The 27,612-nt window shown below is 34.1% G+C and overlaps 1 protein-coding gene across 1 annotated transcript; it reads right to left on the reverse strand.

Moving 5' to 3' along the window:
- Positions 1-215: 215 nt before the first annotated feature.
- LOC128221697 (uncharacterized) lies at positions 216-19,526 on the reverse strand. Its single transcript, XM_052930298.1, has 12 exons — positions 19,467-19,526; positions 18,849-18,931; positions 16,784-16,855; positions 16,112-16,205; positions 14,510-14,604; positions 12,806-12,874; positions 12,322-12,451; positions 10,780-10,962; positions 9,104-9,231; positions 8,155-8,251; positions 769-933; positions 216-475 (listed from the first exon to the last, which is right to left on the reverse strand). The coding sequence occupies exons 1-12, from the start codon at positions 19,513-19,515 to the stop codon at positions 216-218; spliced, it is 1,425 nt and encodes a 474-aa protein (XP_052786258.1). The 5' UTR covers positions 19,516-19,526.
- Between the last annotated feature and the right edge of the window lie 8,086 nt (positions 19,527-27,612).

Consider the following 27,612-nt stretch of genomic DNA (forward strand, 5'->3'; position numbering starts at 1 on the left):
TTAATATCCCACTTCAGAATACACGAACATGTTCTTGTAAGAAAAGGATTTGCACTTTTCATAGCGTTAGGAAAAAGCGGGTATGTTCAGGTTAATTGTATGATTAAGTTGATTGTGTTAAACAAAAATTGCATCGAGTTCTTACTTTTGTAACATTTCGAGAAAAGATTAACAATATTTATAAGAAATGCATATTAAAATACTCAGTTCAAATCTTAATAACTCAATCGTAACATCATAGTTGACGTTTTCAGGCTTCTCGGCTTGGTCTGTTTGAAGGAAAAGTAATAAAATTCATCACTATTGTACGGTCCATTCAGGTTATTGTACATGCAGAAATTATACCACCAGCCTCCGCCCCAGTATTGGGCACAGTTACCAGACCAGTGGTCCACGTCCCTGTCGTATGTTGAAAACGGCTGGTGGTTGATATCCCACCGAGTACGTTTGTCGGAGAGAAGATAGGTATCGGACACTGCAAATATACCGTCTTTTCTCAGTAACATATGAATAAAAGAAAAAAATGAGTGTTTATTAACAAATTGACAATTAAAAAAACAACTTAACCTATCATAGGCAGTACCTTATAGTTATAAAATTTTCCGCTATAAACATACAACTGTATTCGAAAACATAACATATGTATGCAAGTTAAATAGCAAACGCATGTATGAAATCAACTATAGGGCATATTATCACAACGGTCGTATCCATACGTATTTAATCAGTCTGTCGGCAAACTCCTAGAAACTTGAATGAGTAACCTACTTCCTCCCGAGTTGATCCTGCTATCAACATTAAAGGTGTAACGGTCTGGTGGAGAAATATAGAAACCCGCGTACTCGTCAAATCCAGTAGTTCCGTCTGGTAAACTCATGTCCACTCGTAACGTCATGTTACCCCGGCTTGTTATTGAGTGGAGAAGACCAAGACCTGTGAAACAGATTCAAATTACACTAATGATACTGAGGTATGTGCACACTGTTTTCGGGCGTTTTAAGTCGATAAAACGACCATTACTATCTTCGATAACACAAATCTCAGATTTCGGTAACTCCTTTAGCGGTATTACAGTGAAACTGCGATTGATCGAGACGCCGGGGCCGAGCTGAAATCTAGAGTAATCCGATGTTTCGAACGAGAAAAATTTCCATTTTAGAATGTTACGAAATGCCTTACAATTCATTTCCAAAGTTTGAAGTCGTCAAACCGATTGTTTTCGGCACCGATTAAGTATTGCGTTATTGAAATCGCTCATATGTTCAAAGGCTGTCTTATACTGATTGTTAAAATGTAAGAGAAAACACCATAACACAGTGATTAAACAAAGTTTATTCTACAAAAAAGTACATTTTTCAAACAAGCAGCATTGGGATTTTACAGTGCATATATGACACTTGATTGCCTTGTTGTTTGACAATATATGAGTTATATGCCGTATGTGAAAGAAAAGTGACAAGAAGGGCTTTTGTCAGAGAATCCGTTGAACCGTTATGGTAGTGCTATTTTAATATGTTTATTATTCATTTCCATTTTAACAACTACATTCTTCTCGCCATAAATTACCCATAATTATCTCCGTGTACACAAATTACAAAGTATTGAAGAACAAAACAATCACACGGATAATTTCTAGGGATGGAAGCGAACATCCGAGTATCCGGATATCCGGATATCACGCAAGTATTCGGATACCAAAATGGGTATTCGAATATTCGTTAAGAATTAAATTTTCAATGTAATAGCTTAGCAGAGACATAGCAATTGTTATAAAACTTTTCAGATGAAATATTTCAGGTGATCAACAGTGTCTGTCGCGAAGCGGGTTTGTGTCACAAATCGTCTGCTAATTGGGTGTTTGCACAAGGCGTGATATTGCGTCCTTGTGCAGCACCCTGTGAAGTTCTATGACCTTGTTTACAATGACAAGTGTTGTTTTATGAGATTTAAAAAAGTTATAGCTACATATAGACAATTTTACGAAGGAAAACAGTGCTAAACTTGATCGAGTTGAAAACAAGGTTGACTCCGTGGATGTTGAGTTGGAGGGGGCCAGGAGAAGGATCGCGGATCTGGAACGTGACTAAGATAAGTTGAAGGAGGATATGAACTATGTACAATCTCAGAGCATGAGGAACAACTTAATCTTTGGAAATATTCCGGAAGAAACAGGCGAGACCCCAGCGAGGTCTGAACAGATTGTGAGGGAGTTTATCATCGATAAGTTAAAATTAGCTAAAGAGGTAGTAGATAGTATGCGTTTCGAGAGGGTGCACAGGATGGGCCAGAAGCAGAGCCAACCGGACGGAAGGGGAGCCACGGGAAACGGAAACGATAGGAAACACCGCAGCATCGTCGGCAAATTTTGTTTTTTCGGTGAACGCGAACAAGTGCGCAGTAACAGTAGGAATTTGAGAGGCACTGACTTTTACGTCTCAGAACAATTCCCACCGGAAGTAGCAGCGAAGAGGAGGCGTCTCTTCAAACGGGTTAAAGAAGAAAAACAGACCGGAAGGAGGGCATGGGTGTCGTACGACACGCTGTACATAGACGGTAGACCCGTGAAAGAAGCATAGGACGGGCCGGATGGGCTGAAGTGCTTAATTTGGAACTGAAATGGGCTGAGTGCAGCAAAGCGTGAAGACACTAACTTTGTTTCTTTTATTGTAAAGCATGATTTAATAGTTTTAACTGAGTCTTGGACCGGTAAATCAAGCAATGTTGATATTCCAGGGTACCATTGTTATAATTATTATAGGAAGTATAGGCATAGGCAAAACGAAATAGCGGTGGTATTGTTATTTTTGTTCGCAACACTATTAAGGAAGGTATTTCGATAGTTAAAAATAGGCATGATACAATTATTTGGTTAAAAATTGACAAACACTTTTTTAACATTGATACTGATATATATCTTGCAGCAGTATACATGTGGGGGGATTCATCACCTATTGCTAGATTGATAGACACTGATCTTTTTGCGAGTTTAGAGGATGATATAAACCAATATCAAACATTAGGCACAGTTATGATTGCTGGTGATTTTAATGCCAGAACGTCATGTAAAACAGATAGCATTATTTGTGACATGTATGTCCCAGATATTGATGGTGATAATTATGTATGTGACAATCCCTTACCTAGATACTCAATGGACAGGGGCAGTAACTCTCATGGAAATAAGTTATTAGACTTATGTAAGGCCACTGCACTAAGAATTGTTAACGGCCGTTTGGGAGCGGACTTTGACGTCGGCAATTATACATGTTTCAATACAAATGGCTCAAGTGTTATCGATTACTTAATACTTAATGAACATAATTTTAATCTTGTTGATAAGTTTGAGGTTGGTCATTTCAATGATTTCAGTGATCATGCACCATTGTCTTTTGATATTGCGTGCAATACACATGTAATTAAAGAAATACCACACATAAGTGAATATCTAAAATGGAGTGATGAAGAAAAGGACGCATTCAGAAATGGATTAATTGCTAGAACTGTCGATTTTAATAATTTAGTTCAAAATTGTGATGTACAAAATGTTATTAATGTTGACTTTATGGTGAATACTTTTACAGATATTGTTCGTGAGGTTGCCGACCTATTATTTGTTAGGCATGTAATAGAATACCCAAGTTTTGAAAAATGCTTTATCACTGATTCTGCTAAATGGTTCGATCACGAATGCAGAAATGCTAAGAACTTATATAAAAACGCCTTGAATGTTTATAATAATTCGCATAGTGATCGAGACAGAGTTGAATTGTGTAGATTGAAAAGTTTGTATAAAACTACTGTGTCAAAGAAACGTAGAGCTTTTAAATTTAAACGTTTGAAAGAGTTTGAAAATTTGAAACGTAATAGGCCTAAAGAATTCTGGAGATATTTTCGTTCACAGATCGCAAATAAAAGTGTTAATGTACCTCTGGAGGATTTTAAAAATCATTTCGAGCAAATGTTCGCTGATATTAATCATGATAATAATGAGGAAGCTGAAAACTTTAACAGGAACTATGATTTTAATGAACTTGATAATATTTTGGGAGACCTAGATAACCCGATAACATACGATGAAGTTCGTAAAGCTGTTGCCTTGCTTAAGAAGAATAAATCTCCGGGTGAAGATAAATTGCTAAATGAGTATTTTATTGAAGCATGTGATATCTTAGGTGGATATATTACAGAGATTTTCAATAGCATTTTAAACTGCGGAATTTTCCGATAGCTTGGACTAAGGGAATTATCATACCATTACACAAAAAAGGCGATAAGACTGACGTTAAAAATAATAGAGGAATAACTCTGTTAAGCAATTTTTCGAAACTGTTTACATGTGTACTTAACCAGCGAATATCAAAATGGTGTGACGAAAATAATGTTATTTCTGACGCCCAGTTTGGTTTTAGAAGAGGTCGGTCTACAGTTGATGCAGTTTTTATTCTTCACTCAATTGTCCAAAAATATGTAAACTTGAACAAACGATTATATTGCTGTTTTATTGATATGAAACGTTGTTTTGATTCCATATGTTTGAATGCGTTATGGTTGAAGTTGTATAAATCCAATTTAGATGGTAAAATGTTACGTATTATACGCAGTATGTACCAGTCAGTTAAGTCGTGTGTAAAACACTGTAATAGTTATTCAGATTACTTTGATATCGCAGTAGGCTTAAGGCAAGGGGAGATAATGTCCCCAATAATGTTTTCTCTATTCGTTGAAGACTTGGAATATATTTACAAAATAGAAATGATTGTGGGTTAGCTTTGCAGGATATATGTTTAATTTTATTACTATTTGCCGATGATATGGTCGTACTTGGTGAAACCCCAGAAGATTTACAAATGTCACTAGATAGATTACATAATTACTGTACTACTTGGGGTTTAGAGGTAAACATTGCTAAGACAAAAATTGTGGTATTTCGCAAAAGGGGTGGTACAAAACGAAATGAGACTTGGATATATGGAAATGAAAACGTGGAGATTGTTAACGATTTTAACTATTTAGGCGTTACGTTGAATTATACTGGTAATTTTAATCTTAATACCCAAACACTGTACGGTAAAGGTTTAAAAGCAATGAACACGTTGTTGTCTAATTTAAAAAGGTATGAATGTAAACCAAGGCTAGCACTGCAGTTATTTGACGCCTTCGTTTCATCTATTATTACATATGGTTGTGAAATATGGGGATTTACAAAATCTGCACAGTTGGAGAGGATACATTTGAAGTTTTGCAAAACTATACTTGGGTTAGACAAACAACATCCAACGCTGCTATATATGGTGAATTGGGTAGATACCCGTTACATATTAATAGATATATACGGATTTTAAAATACTGGTTTAAACTTAAGAAAAGCGATAATATAGTTATTCAATCGGTCATTGAAGATGCTATGTTAGATATTGATAATGATAAGTCAAACTGGGTTAGTAATGTGAAGAACCTTCTTACACGATATGGATTTTATTATGTATGGTGTGATGATTCACAGATAAACGAAAACCATTTTATTTATATTTTTAAACAACGTCTTATAGACGAATATTTACAGCAATGGCAACGAAATGTCAACGAAAATGGTATTTTAACTTTGTATAGAGAACTAAAAACCTCATTTGAATTTGAATATTATTTAGAAAATATCGCGTCAAGAAGCCTGAGAATTGCTATTACAAAATTACGTATCTGTTCCCATAATCTAAGAATACATACTGGTAGATATGATAGACTGAAAGAAACTTGCGTCATTGTCAATTATGTGATTCTAATGAATTAGAAGATGAGTATCACTTTATGTTTAAGTGTTCATTATATGTTATGTTAAGACAAAATTATATTAAACGTTATTACAGAGTTAGACCTAGTATGTTTAAACTTGTTCAGCTGTTAAATACACAAAATAAATCTGAAGCATTTATGTTAGGTAAATATATATCGGAAGCATTTAAGATTCGTAATACATTATTAATGAATATATAAACCATATCATTAATTGTTCATCGTAATAAGTAGTTTTTTTATTTTTTACATTATCATTTAGAATATTTAAATCACGTTTTACCTTTAAGTTATGATATTTAATTCTATTGTCGTCTGTATTCAATTATATATTGAAAATGATTGTTCCAACATGTATTCATATACAAATGTCAAATAAAAACCTTGTACTAACTTTGATGATTGCAATAACACTTTTTTCAGTTCATCCTTTGTATGTCAATAATACCAGTCGCTATCAGCTTAGTTTAGTTGTAATGCTGATATGTTTATATGTAACCATAACACACATACTGTTAAATTTACGTGTTATAGAATATGTTCTGTTCTGTATACTTTTAGTTTGGTAGATTTGTGATTTACATTTCAGTTCATCCTTCAAAAAAGTTGATTATAATATTTATTTAATATTTTACACTACACTGTATAATTGTAATTGTAATATATTTATTATGTATATGAAACACAAAAAACTGTATAGTTTACGTGTAATAAATTCTGTTCTGTTCTATTCTGTTCAGTCTATGATCTCAGGTGTGCTTAAGTGACACTAATTTGCACTAGTTGATATTAAACGGATTGATCAATAATCCGTAGGAATTGATCGTCCAATCACAAGATAAGGGTCGTGCAATCAAAGCTTTTAATGACCAATCGTATTTTTGGTGAATATGCATGAAGAAATTATTGCATTTTGAACAATAAATACAAAAACAAATTTTATCATCGAATGAGAACTGTTGTGAAGTATTTCGGACTTGAAAGTAGTGTGTGTACAGTGTTTAATTAAATTATCAAATATATAAATGATTTATTTCCTATTTAGTATTTATTCACATTTTATTTTGTGTAATGTATTTTATTTTCCATATGATAATATGTAAACATGTTTAGTTTATTGATAAATAAAAAAAGTACACGCATGTAAATAAAGAAAAATCAGATCGTCTTTTTGTCTTCTTATCTTTCCTGCAATATATCCTTCATTACAAAACACCGCAGAAATTGTAGGTATTGCATTAAATCAAACAATGTAATGAAATAAAATTACAATCGACTATCAAATAATCAAAGCGTCATTTAACATGAAACCTGCTGATAAATAAGCTGCTGATAAATAACAAACTCGAAAGCACGTGACAGTAACCAAGCAACCACCTCGGCCGAAGTGACTATCAAATTCGCGAGGTGTTTATGTGGTATTCGTCATGAGTTTTATGACGTAAAATGTGTTGTTTAGTTTTGTTTAACATTATAAATTATTAAGACTGAGAAAGAATGAATGAAAAAGTGAAATTGCCATATGACGAATTATAAATTAAGTGGACAATTACGTCAAATAACAGAAGGTGGGTGACATATAATAGGAGATTTACTTATTATGAAAACAATTTGATACGAGTATCCGGATAGTATTCGAATACTTGATACGAATATCCGGATACCGATTTGGTATCCGGTTTCCATCCCTAATAATTTTCCATTTAAGGTAATTCAACTTGATGCTTGTGTGAAAGAATAGTGTGGAATTGATGGTAAATCTCGAAAATTAAATAATGTCCAAGGGTAACAAGCGTTGGTGAAAGATAACTCGTTTTGTTCTTATGACTAAACACTATCAACAGTTATAGCGTAGCATGCATTGTGAATTGTTTCTCAAACAATGTTTCGATCTACCGAAATATGAACGAAATGGTAAGTGATTTATTCAGCACATTTTCATAAAGTACCATTAATGAAACAAAAACATCATTGATTAAATTGAAACACATAATTATTCAAGAATATTTAGTTGCTGAACGGGGTTTGCAATAATCTTCATCGAGTCTTATATGGAAACACTCGGGCAACAATGATTCGTAAAGCTCTAATACGTACAGCTATAACATGTTATTGTCTCTATACTCGAACAATCAAAGACTAGCAAAGTAAAAACATAACAAACCACTCTTTGAAGTTATTTCATAAAACACAAGATCAGTACTTATCAATGCGTAGCTTAACTTACCAGTTAAGCTATTTCGCAAAATAACTTCAGTATCAATAATTGTTACTTACTTGACGCATACAACTTGAAACCCTCATCCCATATTCAATTTATAACAAAGCGTGCGTTTGTATATGACAGGTGGTTTAAGAACTGACCAATCCAAAATTCACCATCCAATGAGCCAAATCCTCCCTCGTAATCCGCAAAGCTCCTGTTAAAGGCAACAGACCCATTCCAGCGTCTTTGAAACACCTACCCATAGATACCAATGCTTCAAATTATTTTAATTATAACACATTTTTATATCAGAATTCCTCAAAAATGCGTAGACAAGACTGATTGCAAAACAGTTTTGAAGTTGGTGAAATAAAATAATTGCTCTTGAAGTAAAAGGACAAATTAAAAGACAAATTGATAAATAATTTCTCTATTAAAATCAAAGTGTCGTTATTGGAACATTACTTACAACATTACTATCAATTTTGTTTTAGATATTATAACTCTCGCCGTTGTATGTTAAATATAATGATAAAATAACGTTTTTTACGCCTATAAATGGACGCAATACTTCATGATCAAATAGCAATATGTACTGAATTATTAGTGTTGAATTATCTATATTTGTTTCTCAGATTTAAGAGTCGAATAACATAAAGAACATTATTGATTTATATATTTAGATCAAAAACCTTTTACCACATCACTCTTTATCTTTTATAGGTTAAAACCTATAAGCAGCGTAAGTCATAACTAGTTATGGGTTTCAGTACCTTAACCAATGACATTCCTTACTTGCTATGGACCGATAACCTTTAACAACATTAGCACGCATGGTATTTGCATCATTAAAGCATCCCCTGATGTTGCTGACATTTGATTGAAAATACTATTATCTTTCATTTTGTGAATTTTCTGACTTTGCTGTTTTTTAAAGATAATAGAGATAACATCTTCATTGATTCAAATGTGCCTAAATATCTTTACTACAGACTTACTTGAACATATTGTATCGTTTTATCAACACGAGTTACTACGTTACAACATAGGTAATACCATAACTATGTCAGTTAAGCGTAAGCTTAATATGAACAACATCATACTCACGGTCCATCCCCCACCCTCGGTGTCCATTTCACAGTAAACGTCCACGTCCCTGTGCGTGTTCCAGGGAGTGATTCTGTACACACCCGACCCACGCGACAGGCCTAGTTTCAACACATCGCTGCAGTCATCTGTAAAGTATATGATGCTCAAGATTTTAATCCTTTATTATTTCATTTACTGTGGTAATGCATAAAATATTATTATAGTTCGACTCTCGTTCGATATGTCATAAACCTGTTTAAACCAAGTAATGCGGGTTATGATACGATGAATGGCCAAGCAATGCATATAAACGATACACTTCAACATCCGACATGACATTTTTTCTACGTAAGGTCCATCGCAAATATTTCCGCCATTTTCTAGACTCTGACTCGAGCAGGATCTGTATCTGGTTTTCTACGCCGTTTCCTCATGTTATTCCGTGTCGACCATAAAGACCAATGGCCATCATTTGAAGAGGGAAACACAATATTGCATGTTCCCTCGAAATATTTCTGCCATTATCTTGGCGGTGGTTTGAGTAATATCGGTTTCTGGTTTTCACTCAATCACTACATTACAAATGGCAGTGGCTCCACGCGTCCATAGAACAATATGCCACATTGAAGGGGTGTGTATTTATAAACATTTTCAAAACATGTCGTCTCATTATGTGCCAGAATATATTGACATTAAATAATCAATGATTTTTTATACATATCATTTAATTTGCATCAGAACGAATCCATATTCATTTGTCAAACACAAATTCAACCATTTTATCGGTAATAAAGCTAAGCCACAATTGATTTGAAACATTTTAACAAATTAAAAAAAAATGGTTTAAAACTATTCAAACAATGTAATGTGAAAGTTCTTTAGTAAACTTCAGAAACATTTACTTTACTAGAAATAACGATTGAAATCCTAAATGTCCAAACATGATAAGCAATATATATTTATGTCTTTTATATCAGCAGCAGAATTCGACCCCTGTACCTATTAAATTCTAGACGAGGTCTGTACCACAGAACATCAAAACGTTACTGATCTTATTAAACACCATAAAACTATCTGCAGTAATATCGGAATTTGTCAACAATACAAATATTTTGATTTTTGATGCTTGGAGAAATCATATCATTTAAGAGTGTTTATTGCAGAAACAAAAAGAACACTTAATTTTTGAAATACCGAAAATAATAGAACGCAAATGTATATTTTCTTTGCCTTCAAAATTGTAAAATACGTCCTTTTATGTTGATTTCAGTTAAATAAAGAGCAACTATAAAGCCTGTTATAACTTAATGTTTTATGTTGAACTGTCAAAATATTTGACGTTTATGATGCCTTTAAATCATACCGGTTCTTTAGCAAGTTCAAATGATACCATGATTTGTGGTCCAGGAATCAACATTTCACATTACCGTTAATAGCGATATAAGAAAACTAGCTAATTTGTTGGCAAGATTCTTACAGTGAACACACGTTAAAAAGAAATCATTAACTTTCTTGCTATCAGGCAGAAGGTAGATTAAAAATAAACATTGCAAATACCTGGTGCTTTCTTATTCATGAATATCACAAATATAAAGACTATATATCCTAACCATTATTTATGTGACGACAAATTATGTTCCAGGTCTTGAATTGTAGCAACATTATAGTCATTACTGAAGTCCCTTCAAACTTACTTGGACACATTTGTTGTGAACACGTCCTTGATTCGTTTTCTTTTCCTGGGCACATGACCCCGCCATTTGTCGGGGAGGGATTTGTACATGTTCGGTTTCTGGATTGCACCCCGTCACCACAGGTGTCAGAACAAGAACCCCAAGCATACCATTCAGTCCACTGTCCATTAGTACGCTGCTTAGCTAAAAAGAAACATTAAATTGTTCATTGCTCAAAACAAATTGAATACTCAGTCAATTAGTTTATACTTATTCGTTTTAGCCTGATTGTCATGACATCTGGTAGATTTATTTATCATGGCCAAATCCACTTATTGTGAAAACACAAGCAATAGTATAAATTTTGAGAGTCATTGTTGCGTCCCTAATAAAGCTTTAACAAATCGGTCATTATCGAATTACCGAATTACGAACCGATCCGTACCGATTTCATACCGAACCGATTCGGTAATCGGTTATTATCGACAAATCACAACCAAGGCGTGTTACCACGGCTTAGCTTATTACCGATGAGGAAGAATATTAGTTTATACATAGCCAAGAGCATGTTTATAGGGATAAACATGAAACAAAAAAGTTCAACACTCAAATCCATGCATTCATCAAAATTCTAGTAAAAAATTATCATGAATACTTTTAAACATATTATCTTACAAGGGTTACGTTTGATGGTAAAATTCTAACTATAATACCATAAAACATTTATATATACTTATTCTAGAAAGAAAGAAACAATAAATAACAATACAAATACAAAATCTATAGAAAAAACAAAGGCACGGTCTTTATTTTAATTCATATTAAGAAAGAAACATATGCAATTATTAAAATACCACTTTTTTATTACGATGTGCTTCAAAATCGGAATAATATAATGTAATAACTTTTTTAACTTTTATTTCTTAATCTATAAACTTATTACTTTCATCATTTATTTAATAGGGGTTATTGTAAATCTTTTTATTCAAATACTCGCAACAAAAAATGTATAAAACATATATAATAAGTTATACGTCATATTGTTATGTCATAAACTGTTTCGGTTTTTATGTCGAACGATCGACGTATTGTCGGAAAGTATCTATCAGCTAGTGTTATTTATGATTACCATAATCAACTTTAAATAAAGATAATCTTATCTTAACTTATGTCAGTAATCCATCTTTGCGTAGTCATAAATCATTGTGGAGATGGGTCATTTTTACTACGATCATGCACTTAAATTGCAAAAATGATAAGCAGGTCAAAGTGAACAAATATGTGAAAGACCTTCATAAACTGTTTCGCTATTTATGTCGAACGATCGTATTTTCAACGATAGTTTTGTTATCAAAATCACATAGAATGGAATAAATCATTATTTCACATGAATTAGTTCGTTGCAATCGTTGACATACCATAACGTTGATATGTATTTAGAAACGCATTTTCACCTGTTTAACAATTTCTGTAATATTAGTATGTGTAATAAGTTCGTTAAAATGTTTGAAGTATAATATAAACACAACATTGCGTTGTCCTGCCATAAGCTAATCCTTTTACCTGTTTGACAATCTCTGTTACATAGATCTACGGAGCAGCATGTGTCACATACGTTAAAGTTTTCACTGGAACGACTTTTCTCGGTCTCACGTTTACCAATTAGTCCTGGTCCTTGATGCAATTTACAGGTCTAAAATAAAGAAACATTAGCATATATACCATTAACAATTGATCAATTCCCTTTGGCATTTTAAGCTAAATTATGAGATTCGTAGCAAAAGATCTAATGATATTTCAGTTCACTATTAGAGCGACAGTAAATTATCTCGATATGAAATTCTTACCGACTGTTGAAGCCAAGATGGCCACGATGCGACCCAACAGTTTTTAATCCAGTGAATCAGTGTATATTTTCGAGTTTTACATTTAAAGATTTAAACACTATATCAAATGGGGAAAAACAAAACCTTTACCTTTAAAACAAAACTAGCAGATAAAATACACACAAGTTAAGTACTTAGCCGGATTTAGGTATATCTCTTACATGTTGAAGTTCACATGAAGATGTGTATAAAGTATCGCCGAATATAGTTGTCGAAGCCACACTACATATCTGAATGGATAATGAAAGTACATTGAACGTTCTTAATATGGATTGTTACGGTATGGATAGGAAATATTGCTCTTTGTAACCGTCTGCCAGTGCAAGCCTGTTAACAATTAAAATCATTTAAACCATTTTTGAACCGCGTGCATACACCGATTGATTAAGCCGTAAAAATACGATGATCAATTGGAGTTGGGGTCGACATTCACACGAACCATTTTAACGTTCTTTATGTTTAGTTCCCAACTCTTACAACAGCTAGCAATGCATTTTTTGAATTTGTTCAATTTTGCCGTAAAGTTACTATTGACTAATACTTATGTAAAAAAACTACAGAAGCAAGCTCAGCAGTAAACAGTTTAACAATAAGGCCGGTTTAATGACACTGGGTAAAAGCCAAAAACATAGAACCCAAAAACAAAAAATCACAAACAAGAAACATGGAAGACAACACAAAACTCCACAAACAGCACAGTGCATACATACTATATAGCTAGGTATGTTTATCAAGAATTGTTAGGTACCGCCTTGGAACGGTCAGTAAAATATAAATTTACTGGGGGTTTAAACCAGTTTAAGCGCACAAACCTCACTCCTATCCCAACCATCATAATAAAGAACAACGTTAAAGGTAAATCTTATCAAAGTATGCATTAAAACCTTCACAAAAAGCATGCCATAATAATGCTGTGTGCGAGAATATCATCTGTCCACGCCTTATTAATCAACCGATGTGACATCACTTCAATCACTGTACATTGTAAAGTATTAATACAATTAAAAGCATTTTAGAATATTTGGATTCATAATTAAACAATTTAATAATATGATCATTGAGAAGATATTAAAAGCAATACATAAATGTATTCAATCAAATCAAATGTATTTGAAAATGTGCGTTGAAAAGTCACACAAAAATTATGCACATGCTCTTATGTTATTTAAAACAAAACCGTAAATGTTAATGCCAACACCTTACAACAAAGCAACGATGTGTCTGAATGTCAAACCCGTGGCACTACGCGATTACCGTAAACGCTTCACATATGTGTAATTATGTGTAGACAAATACATATCGGAAAATGATAATAGGAATCAATGAATAAATTCAAATAATTTTAATTGATATCTCGGTTGGAATGAACACTTACAAAGCACACAAGCTCATACCTGCTTAAATTGTGCAGACTACAAATAATGTATCTAAATGGTCCGGTGACATTAAGTGTTTTGCTGCCTAGTGACACACTATGATGAAGCGAATGAATGACATTTAGCTAGTGATATATACTAGTATGTAAAAGTACATGACCAAAAATATATTATCTAAAAAGTCTTTACAGCTGGTATTTTTGCGTGTTATTCCAACAAAAAGTGGACGTAGATGACATAAGTTGCAATGTAAGATAACCAAAATAACCTTCTTATATATTTTGAAAATATTTTTACACATACATTCGTACACAACCAATTTAAATGAAATCAGGCATCAAAAAGCATGTGTATGTGGATCGGATACCTTAATCGGTGTTTTATTTTTACCGTTTATGAAAATAAATAATCAAACATGAATAATTCTCAGAACAATTAAATAAATCTTTATATTTCATTAATATCAAATTTATAGAACGTGAAAACGACCTTATTTGGATCACAGAACTCGATATCATGGCATCTTCCAGTCGGCGTGGGGTTCTGACAGTTGTAACATATTGGACCTCTATGCGCAGGATAGTCTGTAAGAACATTTACTAGTAAAATCAATAACAAGATAAATATTCTGTTCCATGGAAATATTATTTTCATTGCAATTTCTGTCACATTAATGCCAAGCAGATTTGCGCAATAGATATATGAGTTTACCCATGTGTATGAATATCGTATATACGAGGCATGTAAGATATTTTTGTAAATAATGTGTATACGTTTGACATGCTTTTCTTTGAAATATATTTGTTTGTACACACGAGGGGAATATGGAATGTCCTGAAACACATTTTCTATATGAAACTGACTTCTTCAGTCGAGTCCGTCGCAATATATTGATGCAACTGGAGATAAGCTGAACTAATGGCATGGTGCATCTAAAATTTGCGTACTCTTAGATGCGTCGTGAGTACATTTTTATGTCAAAACACATATGGTATTAAATCAAGACGAAATGCCTGATGCGGTAGTTTTCTTTCGATACTCTTTATCACTGCTGATTTGTGAGTGAACATTGAGGTAAAGAAACCAGGAATAGCTCGGATTGGCCTTTGAAACTTATTCATTAAGGCAGCACTGATAATAAAACGTTCAAGTCAAGGTCTGAGCACGTATCATTTTCACGTCTTAAGAAAGTGAACGCATTACACGCTGGATATAACTTGTTCTGTGAGCAATTGTTTGTCTTTATCTTCTCTGTTCCAGGCTTTTCTGGTTGTCATGAATCGATGTATTGTTCTAAGATAATACATTTGAGAGAAGGAAAATCCGCATGTAGTATTATGCCTTCTATATCACGACCTATTGGTTGGATATTCATCAGCGTTACTATACTGGACGAATCTGGCAATCGACGACGGACGATATCGTAATTCACTGACTAATTGCATTGGTGTTTCTTAAGGCAAATGACATATTTCAAATCGTGCTTCAAAAATAAAAAAATGAACGTGCACAGTAAGCATCAGATAGAAATGAAAAAAATACTGACGTTTCGTAATATTCGTAACCTACGTGTTGTAAACATGGTTGAGTATACATCTTGGAAGTTTTCAAGAGCATATTATATTAAGTGAAAGGCGTATATCATTAAATCCTGTATTTAACCTGACCCTTCGTATATCATTTCTTTCTCAACTTTCACTTCGTAATGCTTTTAGCTACAAATAAATGCTTCAGGAATATGCACAATCCTCTTATATGTATTTTGTAAAGATTGAGAAAGACTTTGAAATTGGCATTTTACATGTTGATGGATTGGTATATGATGTGTAAATGCGAATTTGCATGTACAGAAATACTTCACATATCCAATGGCATAACACACTCTCATTAATGTAAGTAGACTTAAAAGTATTCAACAACTCACGCACTAATTGAAACAAGTTTACGATCGTTTTAATGAAATAAAACAATGATAAAAAAAATGGAATATAGTTCCTAGTGAACTGTCCTATTGGGTTTCCTCGGTAAGAAAAGGTCGAGACCTAGGCGCATGAGCGTCAAGTCGCGTAAACGTTATTCCAGATTCCTCACCTTGGGCATTGCAGGCCACGTGATTACAAAGGTCAACGTCACAACATTGAGTACACAGGCTGGGTTGAGATAAAGACGTGACGTTTGTACATGTCTAAAATGGTACATATGATACATTTGAAATGGAAAAGTCAATTGAAATGATGAAGACTCGTTAATAATGGACCATAGTTAAATGTTATCAATAATATATGACCACTTATGTGTAAAAATAAATCCATCTAACACTGGTTTCCGAAACGGGGCCATTGGAGACATCAATAGTAGCCCAAGCAAAAGCTCACTAAGCTATAAACATTTATATATTCATACAGAAATCGAACTGATACAAATGCACAATCTGATCAAAGATTTAAAATCATTGCCCTAATTATCGTATATAAAGATTGCGACTAAATCAATAAAACAGTTGAAAGTACAGGAACAAGTCCAGTAGAAGCCTACTTGTTAAGCAATATCCTGTTTTAACAAGCTCAATGACCAAGGCTAAACACACAGTATTTGAGAGTAACATAACGTACAAGACAACAAACACGAACATTAAAATATCGTTATTACGTAATGGTGAGGTAACCGCCTTATCATGGTCGGAAATATATAAGTGAGAACTTACAGGGGGGCTTACCCAGTATGTTTAATTCACAAGCTGACACCATACTTTAATATACGTACATCTTTTGGATAGCATCCAAGATCGTACACATATTCTCCGAATTCATTGATCTGGCGCTGAACATTGCAAACCTGTAAAATAATGTTTGAATACATAACACCAGTGATTACCTTATCTTCATTGAATAATCATGTATTAGTCACGTATAAACGTCTTTCGCACGTGCATGAATTAAGTACTACACTTAAATACATAAACAAACTTTTGTTGTATGTAAACATGTCCCAAACCAACTGAACACGCATGTATAGCTATCATAATACTAAACATCGAAGTAAAAAGTATCCTCTGACTAAAAGAAAAACAATAAACGAAACGGTATACATAAATCACAAAAAACAAAGTCTTATCAAAGCGTAAATCTTCTCATTTCCGAGATGGTCCAAGAAGACCTGCGTCAGCTGTTTAGGAAGCATTTTATAAGACCGGATTTCACTACCTTCTCGACGGCCCGATACTTCTTCTTGCACACATTATAATCATATTGTACAAATGTACCAGGTTAAATACGCAGTAATGATTATTCAACCAAAATGCAGTTCATCAAAGTAATGCGAAACAGAATAACTTATTTCTAACGACGCCACAATCATTCACATTTTAATAACGGCATTGGGCTTGAACCAACCAAGCTGGAGCAGGGGTAAAAAATCACAGTAGGACTATTCACCTTTACATCACTGCATTGAGCTGAACAAACCAAACTTGGAGGAAGACCTGGCCAGAGAATACATATCACAGTTAGTTCACACCTCTACATCACTGCATTGAGCTAAATCAAACTTGGAGGAGGCCTGGGCAGGAAAAACATAGAACAGTAAGTACATTCACCGCTACATAACTGCATTGAGCTAACTAAATCAAACTTGGAGGAGGCCTGGGCAGGGAAAACATAGAACAGTTAGTACATTAACCGCTACATAACTGGATTGAGCTAAATAAATCAAACTTGGAGAAGGCATGTGCAGGGAAAACAAATCACAGTAAGTACACTCACCTCTACACCACTGCATTGACTTAAACAAACCAAATTTGGAGGGGGCCTGGGCAGGGAAAACAAGTGACAGTAAGTACACTCACCTCAGCCTCACAGCAGTATGCTAAACCAATCAGATTTGGAGGAAGGCCAGGCCAAGGAAACAAATCACAGTAAGTACATTCACCTCTACATTACTGCATTGAGCTAACCAAACCAAACTTGAAGCAGGGCCAGGGTAGGGAAAACAATACACAGCAAGAACACTCACCTCTACACCACTGCAATGAGCTGAACAAACCAAACTTGGAGGGAGCCTGGGCAGGGAAAACAAGTGACAGTAAGTACACTCACCTCAGCCTCACAGCAGTATGCTAAACCAATCAGATTTGGAGGAAGGCCAGGCCAAGGAAACAAATCACAGTAAGTACATTCACCTCTACATTACTGCTTTGAGTTAAACAAACCAAACTTGAAGGAGGGCCAGGGGGGAAAACAGCAACACTCACCTCTACAACCACTGCAATGAGTGAACAAACCAAACTTGGAGGGAGCCTGGGCAGGGAAAACATGACAGTAAGTACACTCACCTCAGCCTCACAGCAGTATGCTAAACCAATCAGATTTGGAGGAGGCCAGGCAAGGAAACAAATCACAGTAAGTACATTCACCTCTACATTACTGCTTTGAGTTAAACAAACCAAACTTGAAGGAGGGCCAGGGTAGGGAAAACATGTCACAGTAAGTACATTCACCTCTACATTACTGCATTGAGTTAAACAAACCAAACTTGAAGGAGGGCCAGGGTAGGGAAAACATGTCACAGTAAGTACACACACCTCTTAATTACTGCATTGAGCTAAACAAACCAAACTTGGAGGAGGCCTGGGCAGGAAAAACATGTCACAGTAAGTACACACACCTCTTAATTACTGCATTGAGCTAAACAAACCAAACTTGAAGGACGGCCTGGGTAGGGAAACAACTCACAGTAAGTACACTCACCTCAGCATCACAGCAGTGACCTAAACCAATTAGATTTGGAGAAAGACAACGTTAAGGAAACATATTACAGTAACAACACTTACCTCTACATCACTGCACTGTGTCACTCGCTTACACAATCGTGGGCTGATAATGCTTTTACATTGTAAACACACCAAACCAAAACCTGAAATGGTTAATATTTATTATAAAACACTGCAAAATCAAGCTCAGTAGACGAAAGTTAATGTTTAATGGCACAGAGTAAACGCAAAATACATAGAAAACAAAAACCAACAGTCACAAACCTTAAACAGCAAACAACACCACATACTTCACAAACTATACACGACATATAGACTGTATAAAAAAGCTGGGTGTGTATCAAGGATTGTTAAGTACCGCCTTGTCAGTAAAATGTAATATGACTGGTGGTTTAAACCAGTTTGTGTGCACAACTTCACTCTTATCCAAACAATCCTGAGTAATGATAGATAGTAGCAGTGCAAAACCGTAAAACTACAAGGTTATCTTTTAATATACGTATTCCTATTAATATTTCTTCTTAAAAAAACGATTGCTCAGTGGACAAAAACATTAACATTTTTACGAACAATATAAAACAAATAAAATGAACGATGAATCTTATGTATTTTTACTTCTTGGATAAACAAGATCGTGCCCGGGCAAAATAGGAATCAAACAAACAAATAAGTACGTACTCCATCTACACGAAATGCTGAAAACTAAAAACCAAATCCACACTTCCATTGTCCTACGATTTTTCCAATCTTATCATGCGCACTTTTCTAAATGTTATAAACGTCCTATCAGTTGGAGGTGAACAAAGATATGACTTGATATGCACGAAAGGTACAATCGCAGTTCCTAAAATGTAGACAAGGCAAAACTAGATCATGATATGAACCAAACTGTGCCATGTCAAATGTCTATTGCACAACAATGATTCCATTTTGAAGTTCACCTTTCCTAAGTGTAGGAATCGTAGTGTTTATATATTATATATAAGGACCACATACTTAGAAGGCGCACAATATATATTGATGTGAGTGTGTGTGTTTTTTTCAAATTTGATGCATTTTCACGTTCAATTAATTTGACTTAATATTAAAAACACGAAAAACTTATGATTTGTGTACAATCAAATAAAAACAATATTTACAAAAATCTCCTTGGAAATCTGTGGCCACTATTAATTTGTTTTAATAAAAAGTGATATCTTTAATCTGGTCATAATAATCATGTTTTTATCATTAAATGAGTTACAAATGAGTATGCATTACAATTAAAAAACAAGGCATGATTAACCCTAATTGTGTTCTTTTAAAGTATTTATTAAACCATATTAAAAACGTTACACTTTACCTTACTGTTCAAAGAGCATGCGTATATGTCGAAGGGTTTAGTCAAGAACTAAATCCTCCCGAAAATGGCCATCATGGCACTTGATAAATATGATGTGAAAAATATGCATTCTGAACATTCATATTGTTGGAGGTCCGGGATACCTAGGGTACTGTTAGTCGATCTGGCTTGAATCAAGGACGGGGAAACACAATGACAAGACAAATGGTTTTAAACTGTAACACCGGTACTATTCAGTAAATACACAAAGTATATTGCGGAGTTTCTCTTTAAAACTGTGATATACAGTTTATGTCAATAGACTTTCACCTGACATTACTTTATACAATATGTTCATGCCCTAGTTTGGCTTCAAGTGTTGTACGCTTGACACCTTAAATTGGCTTTATGACTTTCTTTCCGTTTATATATGCATACGTGCAACACAAAAGTTAGGCACTTTAAAAGTTTACAAGTTTTTTTTCTATGGACGAAGAAATAATGTTTTCAAATAACTCCGAAACAATATACCCCTCGATTATCGCGTTGAGCTCTAATAGTGTGTCACTGCGTATATATAGTATACACTTGAAATGCATTTAAGTTAGCCTTCACTTTCACATTCAACAATATCATTAATAAAGGTTCAAGAATTCTATTGTTTCAAGTTAATATCTCATTTCAATTAAGTTACTATAAATTCATATATACGTGTGTAAAACAATGTCTAGCCGTTTTAAGTACTAATTCAATAACTGCCGCTAATAACATACTTTTACTGGTGTAAAAACTTAAATCAATATTCTCAATAATGCCCAAATTGTCTCAACCCTGAACTGAAAAATCGCAGACTTTTTATAATCAGAAAAGTGTGTCGATTAAATAATTGATCGAAATGACTCGAAAAGTGAATCGAAAAGTGTCGATCAACTTGATCGATCTAAAAATGCTTTCGAAATTTGTCGATCGATTTCGACACTGTCTACGATTTTAATTCTAAAAATAGAAACATCAATGGTTTTTAGCTGATATAAACAAGACTAGAATGTAGTATAACTGAGCAGGCTTACCGAATTTGACAGTTGTAACTACAAACCATTAACCGTTAAATTATGCGTAGAGGTACTTTGTGACTTTGAGCGAAAAGGTAGTGCATAAATGTAAACAACAAGATGGCTGACGCAGTGTAAAAGTTCAACATAAAAATGGAATTTACTTGAAACAAGCGACTAATCGAGGGTAAAACAAATAGTGAATCAAGTAAAGTAAACCAGTGAGTCATGTTTGAACTAAAAATTGATTTTCATAATAGTGTTGAAAACAGCTTTCCGTTTAGTTGCATTTCATGTTTAACAATTATTTTATTTGGATGAATAAAACAAAGTTGAAAATGTTGCATAATATCAATTACACATTTGTTGTAGTGTCTAGTCAAATTTTAACTGCTCAATCGATACATCATGGTAGACGTCTTCAGTCTTTGGGCATCGCCAATGTTAAATGATTGGTAATAAAAAATCGCTGGTGTACGGTCCATTCAGGCTATTGCACGCGCATCTATTGAACCACCAGCCTCCTCCATTTTCTCTGGCGCAGTTGTCAAGCCAGTGGTCCATGTCTCTGTCGTATGCTGAAAACGGCTGCAAATATACCATTTATTCATCTTGTATCAGTATCATTTGAACGTTATAAAAAGGGTTTTCTTTGTCAATCATATAAAACATAAACAATTAAACATATTGCTTGCATCCCTTTAATTAGTCATATATGTTTATGAAGATGAGATAATATATACGTAAATATCATATAAAGATAGATACGCATTAGAAATGGTTTAAATATTACGCATTGTTATGTTTAACACATTTGACTTAAATGAATAACACCAAAAACACGTATGATTTGTGTACAGATAAACGTCATTTATCTTTATTTGTGGGGTTTTCCATTAATGGCTACGTCAGGACAAGTTCCCCGGTAAAAAGCGACAAAACATTATAAGTTACAGTACGTTTCTTATCAATTAATATATCTGTAAACTTGACCTTGAGTTCCATTAAATATATATTTTACCATTAAAGTGTATGCTTTGATAGTAATCAAATCCCATTAAAAATACTGCTTAAAATACATTTAATTGTTCTAACTTAATTTACATAGAAAGCTGGTATAGTATATGCCTCTTTAAACACAGATAAAGGGCAATGTTCGTATCCAGATGTATTTTATTTAAGATGTGTATCAATTTGAAGCAAATATCACGAATAACATACTTTCATTTGAGTTGATCCTCTTATCAACGTTAAAGTTGTAACGGTCTGGTGGAGAAATATAGAAATCCGAGTACACGTCAAATTTAGTAGTTCCGTTCGGTAAACTCATGTCCACTCGTAAAGTAATGTTTCCCCGGCTTGTCATTGAGTGTAGAAGTTCAAGACCTGTGAAAACAGATTTATTGGAATAACAGTTTGAATGATGTGGGAAGTGTACACTTGTATCCGGGCGTAGAAGGAGTTGATACGAACTATATACAAGAAAACAAATTGCTGGTTGAGGAGGCTTTTGCGACTTAAACCGTCATTATAGGATTTAGTTCGGGAAATGTTCTGCATATCTGCCGCTATCGGCGAAAGGAGAAAAATAGAAGGTCACATACAATGTACTCGGGAAAAGAAAGCACTAGTGCCATATGCAATATATTGGGAGAAGTATGAACAACTGTGTAATTTATGACAAACTGGAAGAACGGCAAATCAAGGTATGGTATACAATGAGCTGTGAGAAGAATAAACACTAGTGACGCAATCCAATGCACTGGTCAAGTGGCAAACGAGCACAATTGCAATATTTTATATTGTTCAGAACCTGATAAGGGATTCAAAAATGCTTTTAATTAGCTCAGATTTGCTCCCATTGCTTTGAATCCTATTTTGCTATCCGTTTGCTTCCTGTGTATATGCCTTGGTAACCTTCTTCTAAAGCTAGCTCCACGTATGTTCTGGTTTAAATATAATACTCTATAAGTGTTTTGCACTCGTTTAGTACATTACCATAATTATAAAGTGTTACTTAAACACTACTAATTCAAGAATGTATAACACTTGAAAGTTGGCACTCTAACACTTTTTTAAAGTAAAAATACCAAGATATGTTTTTGGCTACTGAGCTTGTTTCGTTAGCTTCTCATTAAAGAAATGTAAGCACAGATTTCGTTTAAACCCATTATACTATGAATATTTTGAATATAATGTATAAGTTAACTTTTTGGCAGAAGAGTGAAATTACATTCACAAGCCCAATAACAGTTATATTTATCAGTTACTGCAAAAGTAGAAAACTAACCCAGCTCAAATCCACCGTCCAATGAGCCAAAACCCTGCTCGTAGTCCACAAAGCTCCTGTTGAAGTTCACTGACCGATTCTAGCGTCTTTGTTATACCTATAATAATATAGCAGGCTTTATTATATGTTTTCGGTGGTGAAGATATATTTATCAGTGCAATAAACTTAATATGTCACTGTATTGTGGAAATTTAGCCCGCAGTCAGCTTCAAATCAAACATCAGCGCGCGCAGGGCTAGGACACGACGACAACGTTTCAGAAAAGACGTTAATGTCCACTCGTAATGTTTCCCCGGCTTGTCATTGAGTGTAGTAGTTCAAGACCTTGAAAACAGATTTATTGGAATGACAGTTTGAATGATGTGTACACTTGTATCCGGGCGTAGAAGGATTTGATACGAACTATATACAGGAAAACAAATTGCTGGTTGAGGAGGCTATTTTGCGACTTAAAGCGTCATTATAGGATTTAGTTCGGCAAATGTTCTGCACATACAAATCGGTGCAATTTTTTTTCTTAACAAAATGGAATTAAATGACGTTAGCTCTAATTTAAGGCATAAAATAAAAATAAATATTCAGTGTAAAATATAAATATATTTCACCTCGTGAACACCTAAGGTGATAATTCCCCTCGTGGCTACGTCAATCGATCAATACATATTTTGGTGCTCCCTGGTAGAAATATATTGCGATCTAACAATAAAACAAACCTTTTTCCTATTTGGTCGTCTGTAGATATTCCAGAGGGATTCTGAAACATCACTGGAAAGTATGGGTGCAAAAGCGGAACATAGTTTTCCATGGAATTTCCAAGGATTTCCGTAGATTTGAGAAAACTATCAAGAGTCATTTCAGGAACACCGACTAGAAAACTTCTGGACATTTCCGCTTTTGCCCTGGAAACTTGTGGAAACTATATGTAAAGTCGAGAAGTAGACTATTTTCTACCTGCTATTCTCTGGACAAGAATTAGTCGTTTTAAAAATTATCACCACAGTCAAGTATATAAGTGAGGAATAATCTTACACAACATTATACTCACCGTCCATTCATGCATGACACTTCATGGTTCATGCATGACACTTCATGGTTTATGGTTTCAGAATTTATATTTGTATTTTGGTTTCTTCGACTTTTAAGATTATTCTTTTTTCATTACAAATTCGATGTTCAGTGAATATTAACCTTAAATAACGAAATACTTGCCGTTCAACCGCCATCCTCGGTATCCATATCACAGTAAACGTCCTCTTCCTTGTGCGTGTTCCAGGGCGTGATTCCGACCCGCGCGACAGGTCCAATTTTAACACGCTGCAGTCATCTGTTGAGTGTATTATGCTTAAAACTTCTAATGTTATTTTGGAATATATTTCAGAACAAGGCAACCAAGATCACTTTTGCTGCAAACGCACAAATGGTCGTTAAACAGATTTCCCCGAGCAGCATTCATGGCAGGATTATTGTTGTCTTTTTTCGGTTGTGCGACCGAAGATTCCAGGGAAAGTACTCGGATCTGTGCATATCTGTGAGGAAAGCAATCTACAATTGTTATCCGTCATAATCAGTGTACCATGGCAGTCAACTTGTTGCCATTATCTAAGACACAAGTATTGCACATGTTTTGCAAGGAATGTTGATTATTCTTAGCATATGCTTAAAGCATATAGGTTTGTTTAAGATTACTTTTGATTTTTAAATAAGTTGTTCTTATACTGATTTGATTAAGTATATATATAACCCTATAACATAAATTCAACTTCACAGCATTTACTTTACTCCAAATTTACTACTAATGCCTGACTGAATACCATTTAGTAATATCAGATCACTTGCAACGAGCTGAACCATTGCTGTAATTGGGCTTGCATTTGACATGACCAATGTAGCTACTGCAGTTTGAAAATAAACAAGTGATGACTTATCCAACTTTCAGTAAGGATTTAAGAAGTGTAACTGCATTTCAAGTAGGCTATAGATAAGAAAAGGCAGATGGCCAATTTGAGCAATTAGGAACACCCGCTGATACTATAACTCAATTATCTTAGAATACTGATAAAATATTACTGCTTTACATTAATCTAGAGCGAGGCAGGAAAAACCATCGGTTTCTGTTTGAAGGGAATGATCTCGTGTTGTCAAGATTTACGGGATTTTAAGGGTGAGGTTATGGTAGATATATTTGTCTAAATATGCGTCGGTTCTAGCTCCTTCCTAAGATGCCAGAAGTCGACAACTTTTAAAACCAGAGTTTGAAGGTGTAACCCAAATTTCTCCATGATAAACAAAGAATACTTTTTTTTCGAACCATGCTTGACACATACTATTAAAATGCTTTAAAGAGTTTATGTTCAAAATAATTTCCACCTCAAGTTCCCCCCAAAACCGATTCGAAAATCGCTTACCGAAAATAAGGTAACAATTTTCGTTATAAACCTAGATACATTAATTTTATATTCATGTATTTTAATAAGGTGTATGTTAAGTTCCATGTGAATATTTTCATTCAGCGGTGTATTAGTGAAAAGGTTAAAGGTAGTTCATGATGACACCGATGCCTTCAATAACGACCGATTGGACACATATATCAGTGTTTTATCTAAGGTCCAAAACTATAATATGCCGTCAAAAATGATCTGATATCACTGTTAGAACATTTATCGTAATGTACGAGAAAAGCAAACATATGAACGGACACGCGTACCGTTCATTTAAAATATATATTTTTGAAAGGACAGTTTATATTTAATAAGTAGAAGTAATTTAAGCAGAATAAAAGTATATGCAAAAGCAATATATTATAACTATATCGTGTATATAATAATTTTAAAATAAATTAATCAATAGTTATCAAAATCGATTTTTTGATATCATAAAACAATAAACCCATCATCGATCCCATGTGTACACAGTAATCGGAAAATAACGTGAGTGATTATATGTGAGATCGTATATTTAGTGCAATGCCCATTCTATGGGATTATAAACAATAAATAAGTAGAACCATTCTGCATTGATCATACGAATGAAAACTCACTTTGTTGCTTAGATATGCCATGTTATATAAAACACCATGCTCTGTATCTGTTGTTTCCATAAAGGATGACTGGAATCATACAAGGCGACTCATATATTTATGTATATTAATTCACGAGCAAATTCGTCCTACAATGTGTTAACGTATTGTAGATTAGATATACGTACTTAAAATATTTGTTAAAACAATCAAACTTATGTTATTGGCTCACTAACTCATATAATAAACATTTCATTCACCTGTACTGAAGTACACATTTGAGTCTGGTTGCATTCTATTGGCGTCTTTTTGTTTTGACAACTGTAAAATAACATAAGCAAGCAATATGAACCCGGTATTTGTTCAACTAAGAACAGAACTGCAGTTCCTATTAATTCATTGACATTCAAGGTCATGAGTCTTTATTACTAATTGCTTTTAGACCCATTTCGACTTGATGTGGCTTAAATTTAAACAAATGTATGTATGTGGGATAGATTTATGACTTAACCAAATACATACATGACAACGCATATTGACACGCGTTAACTATGCCAATGGGATAATGCCGACGATAATGCACTTTGATGGGGATGAAAAATAAAAATAGATGATTTTCCGATATAAAGGCCATAAAGTCCATATATTTATACTATTTAACCACCCTCTACATACACAATTTAAACAAACATCTTAGTCCGTTACTATTAGATAAAATATACACTGAAGTATGTTTCAAATTTGAAATGTCGATATCGTGACACACTTGCTTATCAAAGCCAATATTCGTTATCGAAAACTGTTGTGAGGTTATGACCTGACATACTAGTTAAAGTCCGCAGTAAACTCGAGTTCAAGTGAGATTGCAATTTATAACCATTCAAAGGCGGGTTTCCAATCATTAAAAGTGTGTGGACGGCCTCCAGGCGTATTTAAACGAGGCCAACTGCATTCATATCCCCGATATTGACATCATCACGTCATTCATTTATTATATTTACGCCAACTGTTCATTATTACATTCAGGAATTGTAAACATACACATACTTCATTTTTTCGGAAAACATAACAGTACTTTTTTCTCACCAAATATGTAAATAGAACGACCAGACCGTCACCGGAAACAATTTATCAAATGACGTCAA

This window comes from Mya arenaria, chromosome 16, assembly GCF_026914265.1.
Source record: "Mya arenaria isolate MELC-2E11 chromosome 16, ASM2691426v1".
NCBI classification, from domain to species: domain Eukaryota; kingdom Metazoa; phylum Mollusca; class Bivalvia; order Myida; family Myidae; genus Mya; species Mya arenaria.

What these genes read in the sequence shown, in the direction of transcription:
- LOC128221697 (XM_052930298.1), bottom strand. Translation starts at nt 19,515, where the DNA reads ATGGAAGTGTGGATTTGGTTTTTAGTTTTCAGCATTTCGTGTAGATGG. An exon ending in CACAGTGCAGTGATGTAGAG is followed by an intron (nt 16,856 to 18,848) that starts GTAAGTGTTGTT and finishes ATTATTTTACAG; the next exon opens with GTTTGCAATGTTCAGCGCCA. An exon ending in CCGAGGGTGGGGGATGGACC is followed by an intron (nt 8,252 to 9,103) that starts GTGAGTATGATG and finishes ATCTATGGGTAG; the next exon opens with GTGTTTCAAAGACGCTGGAA.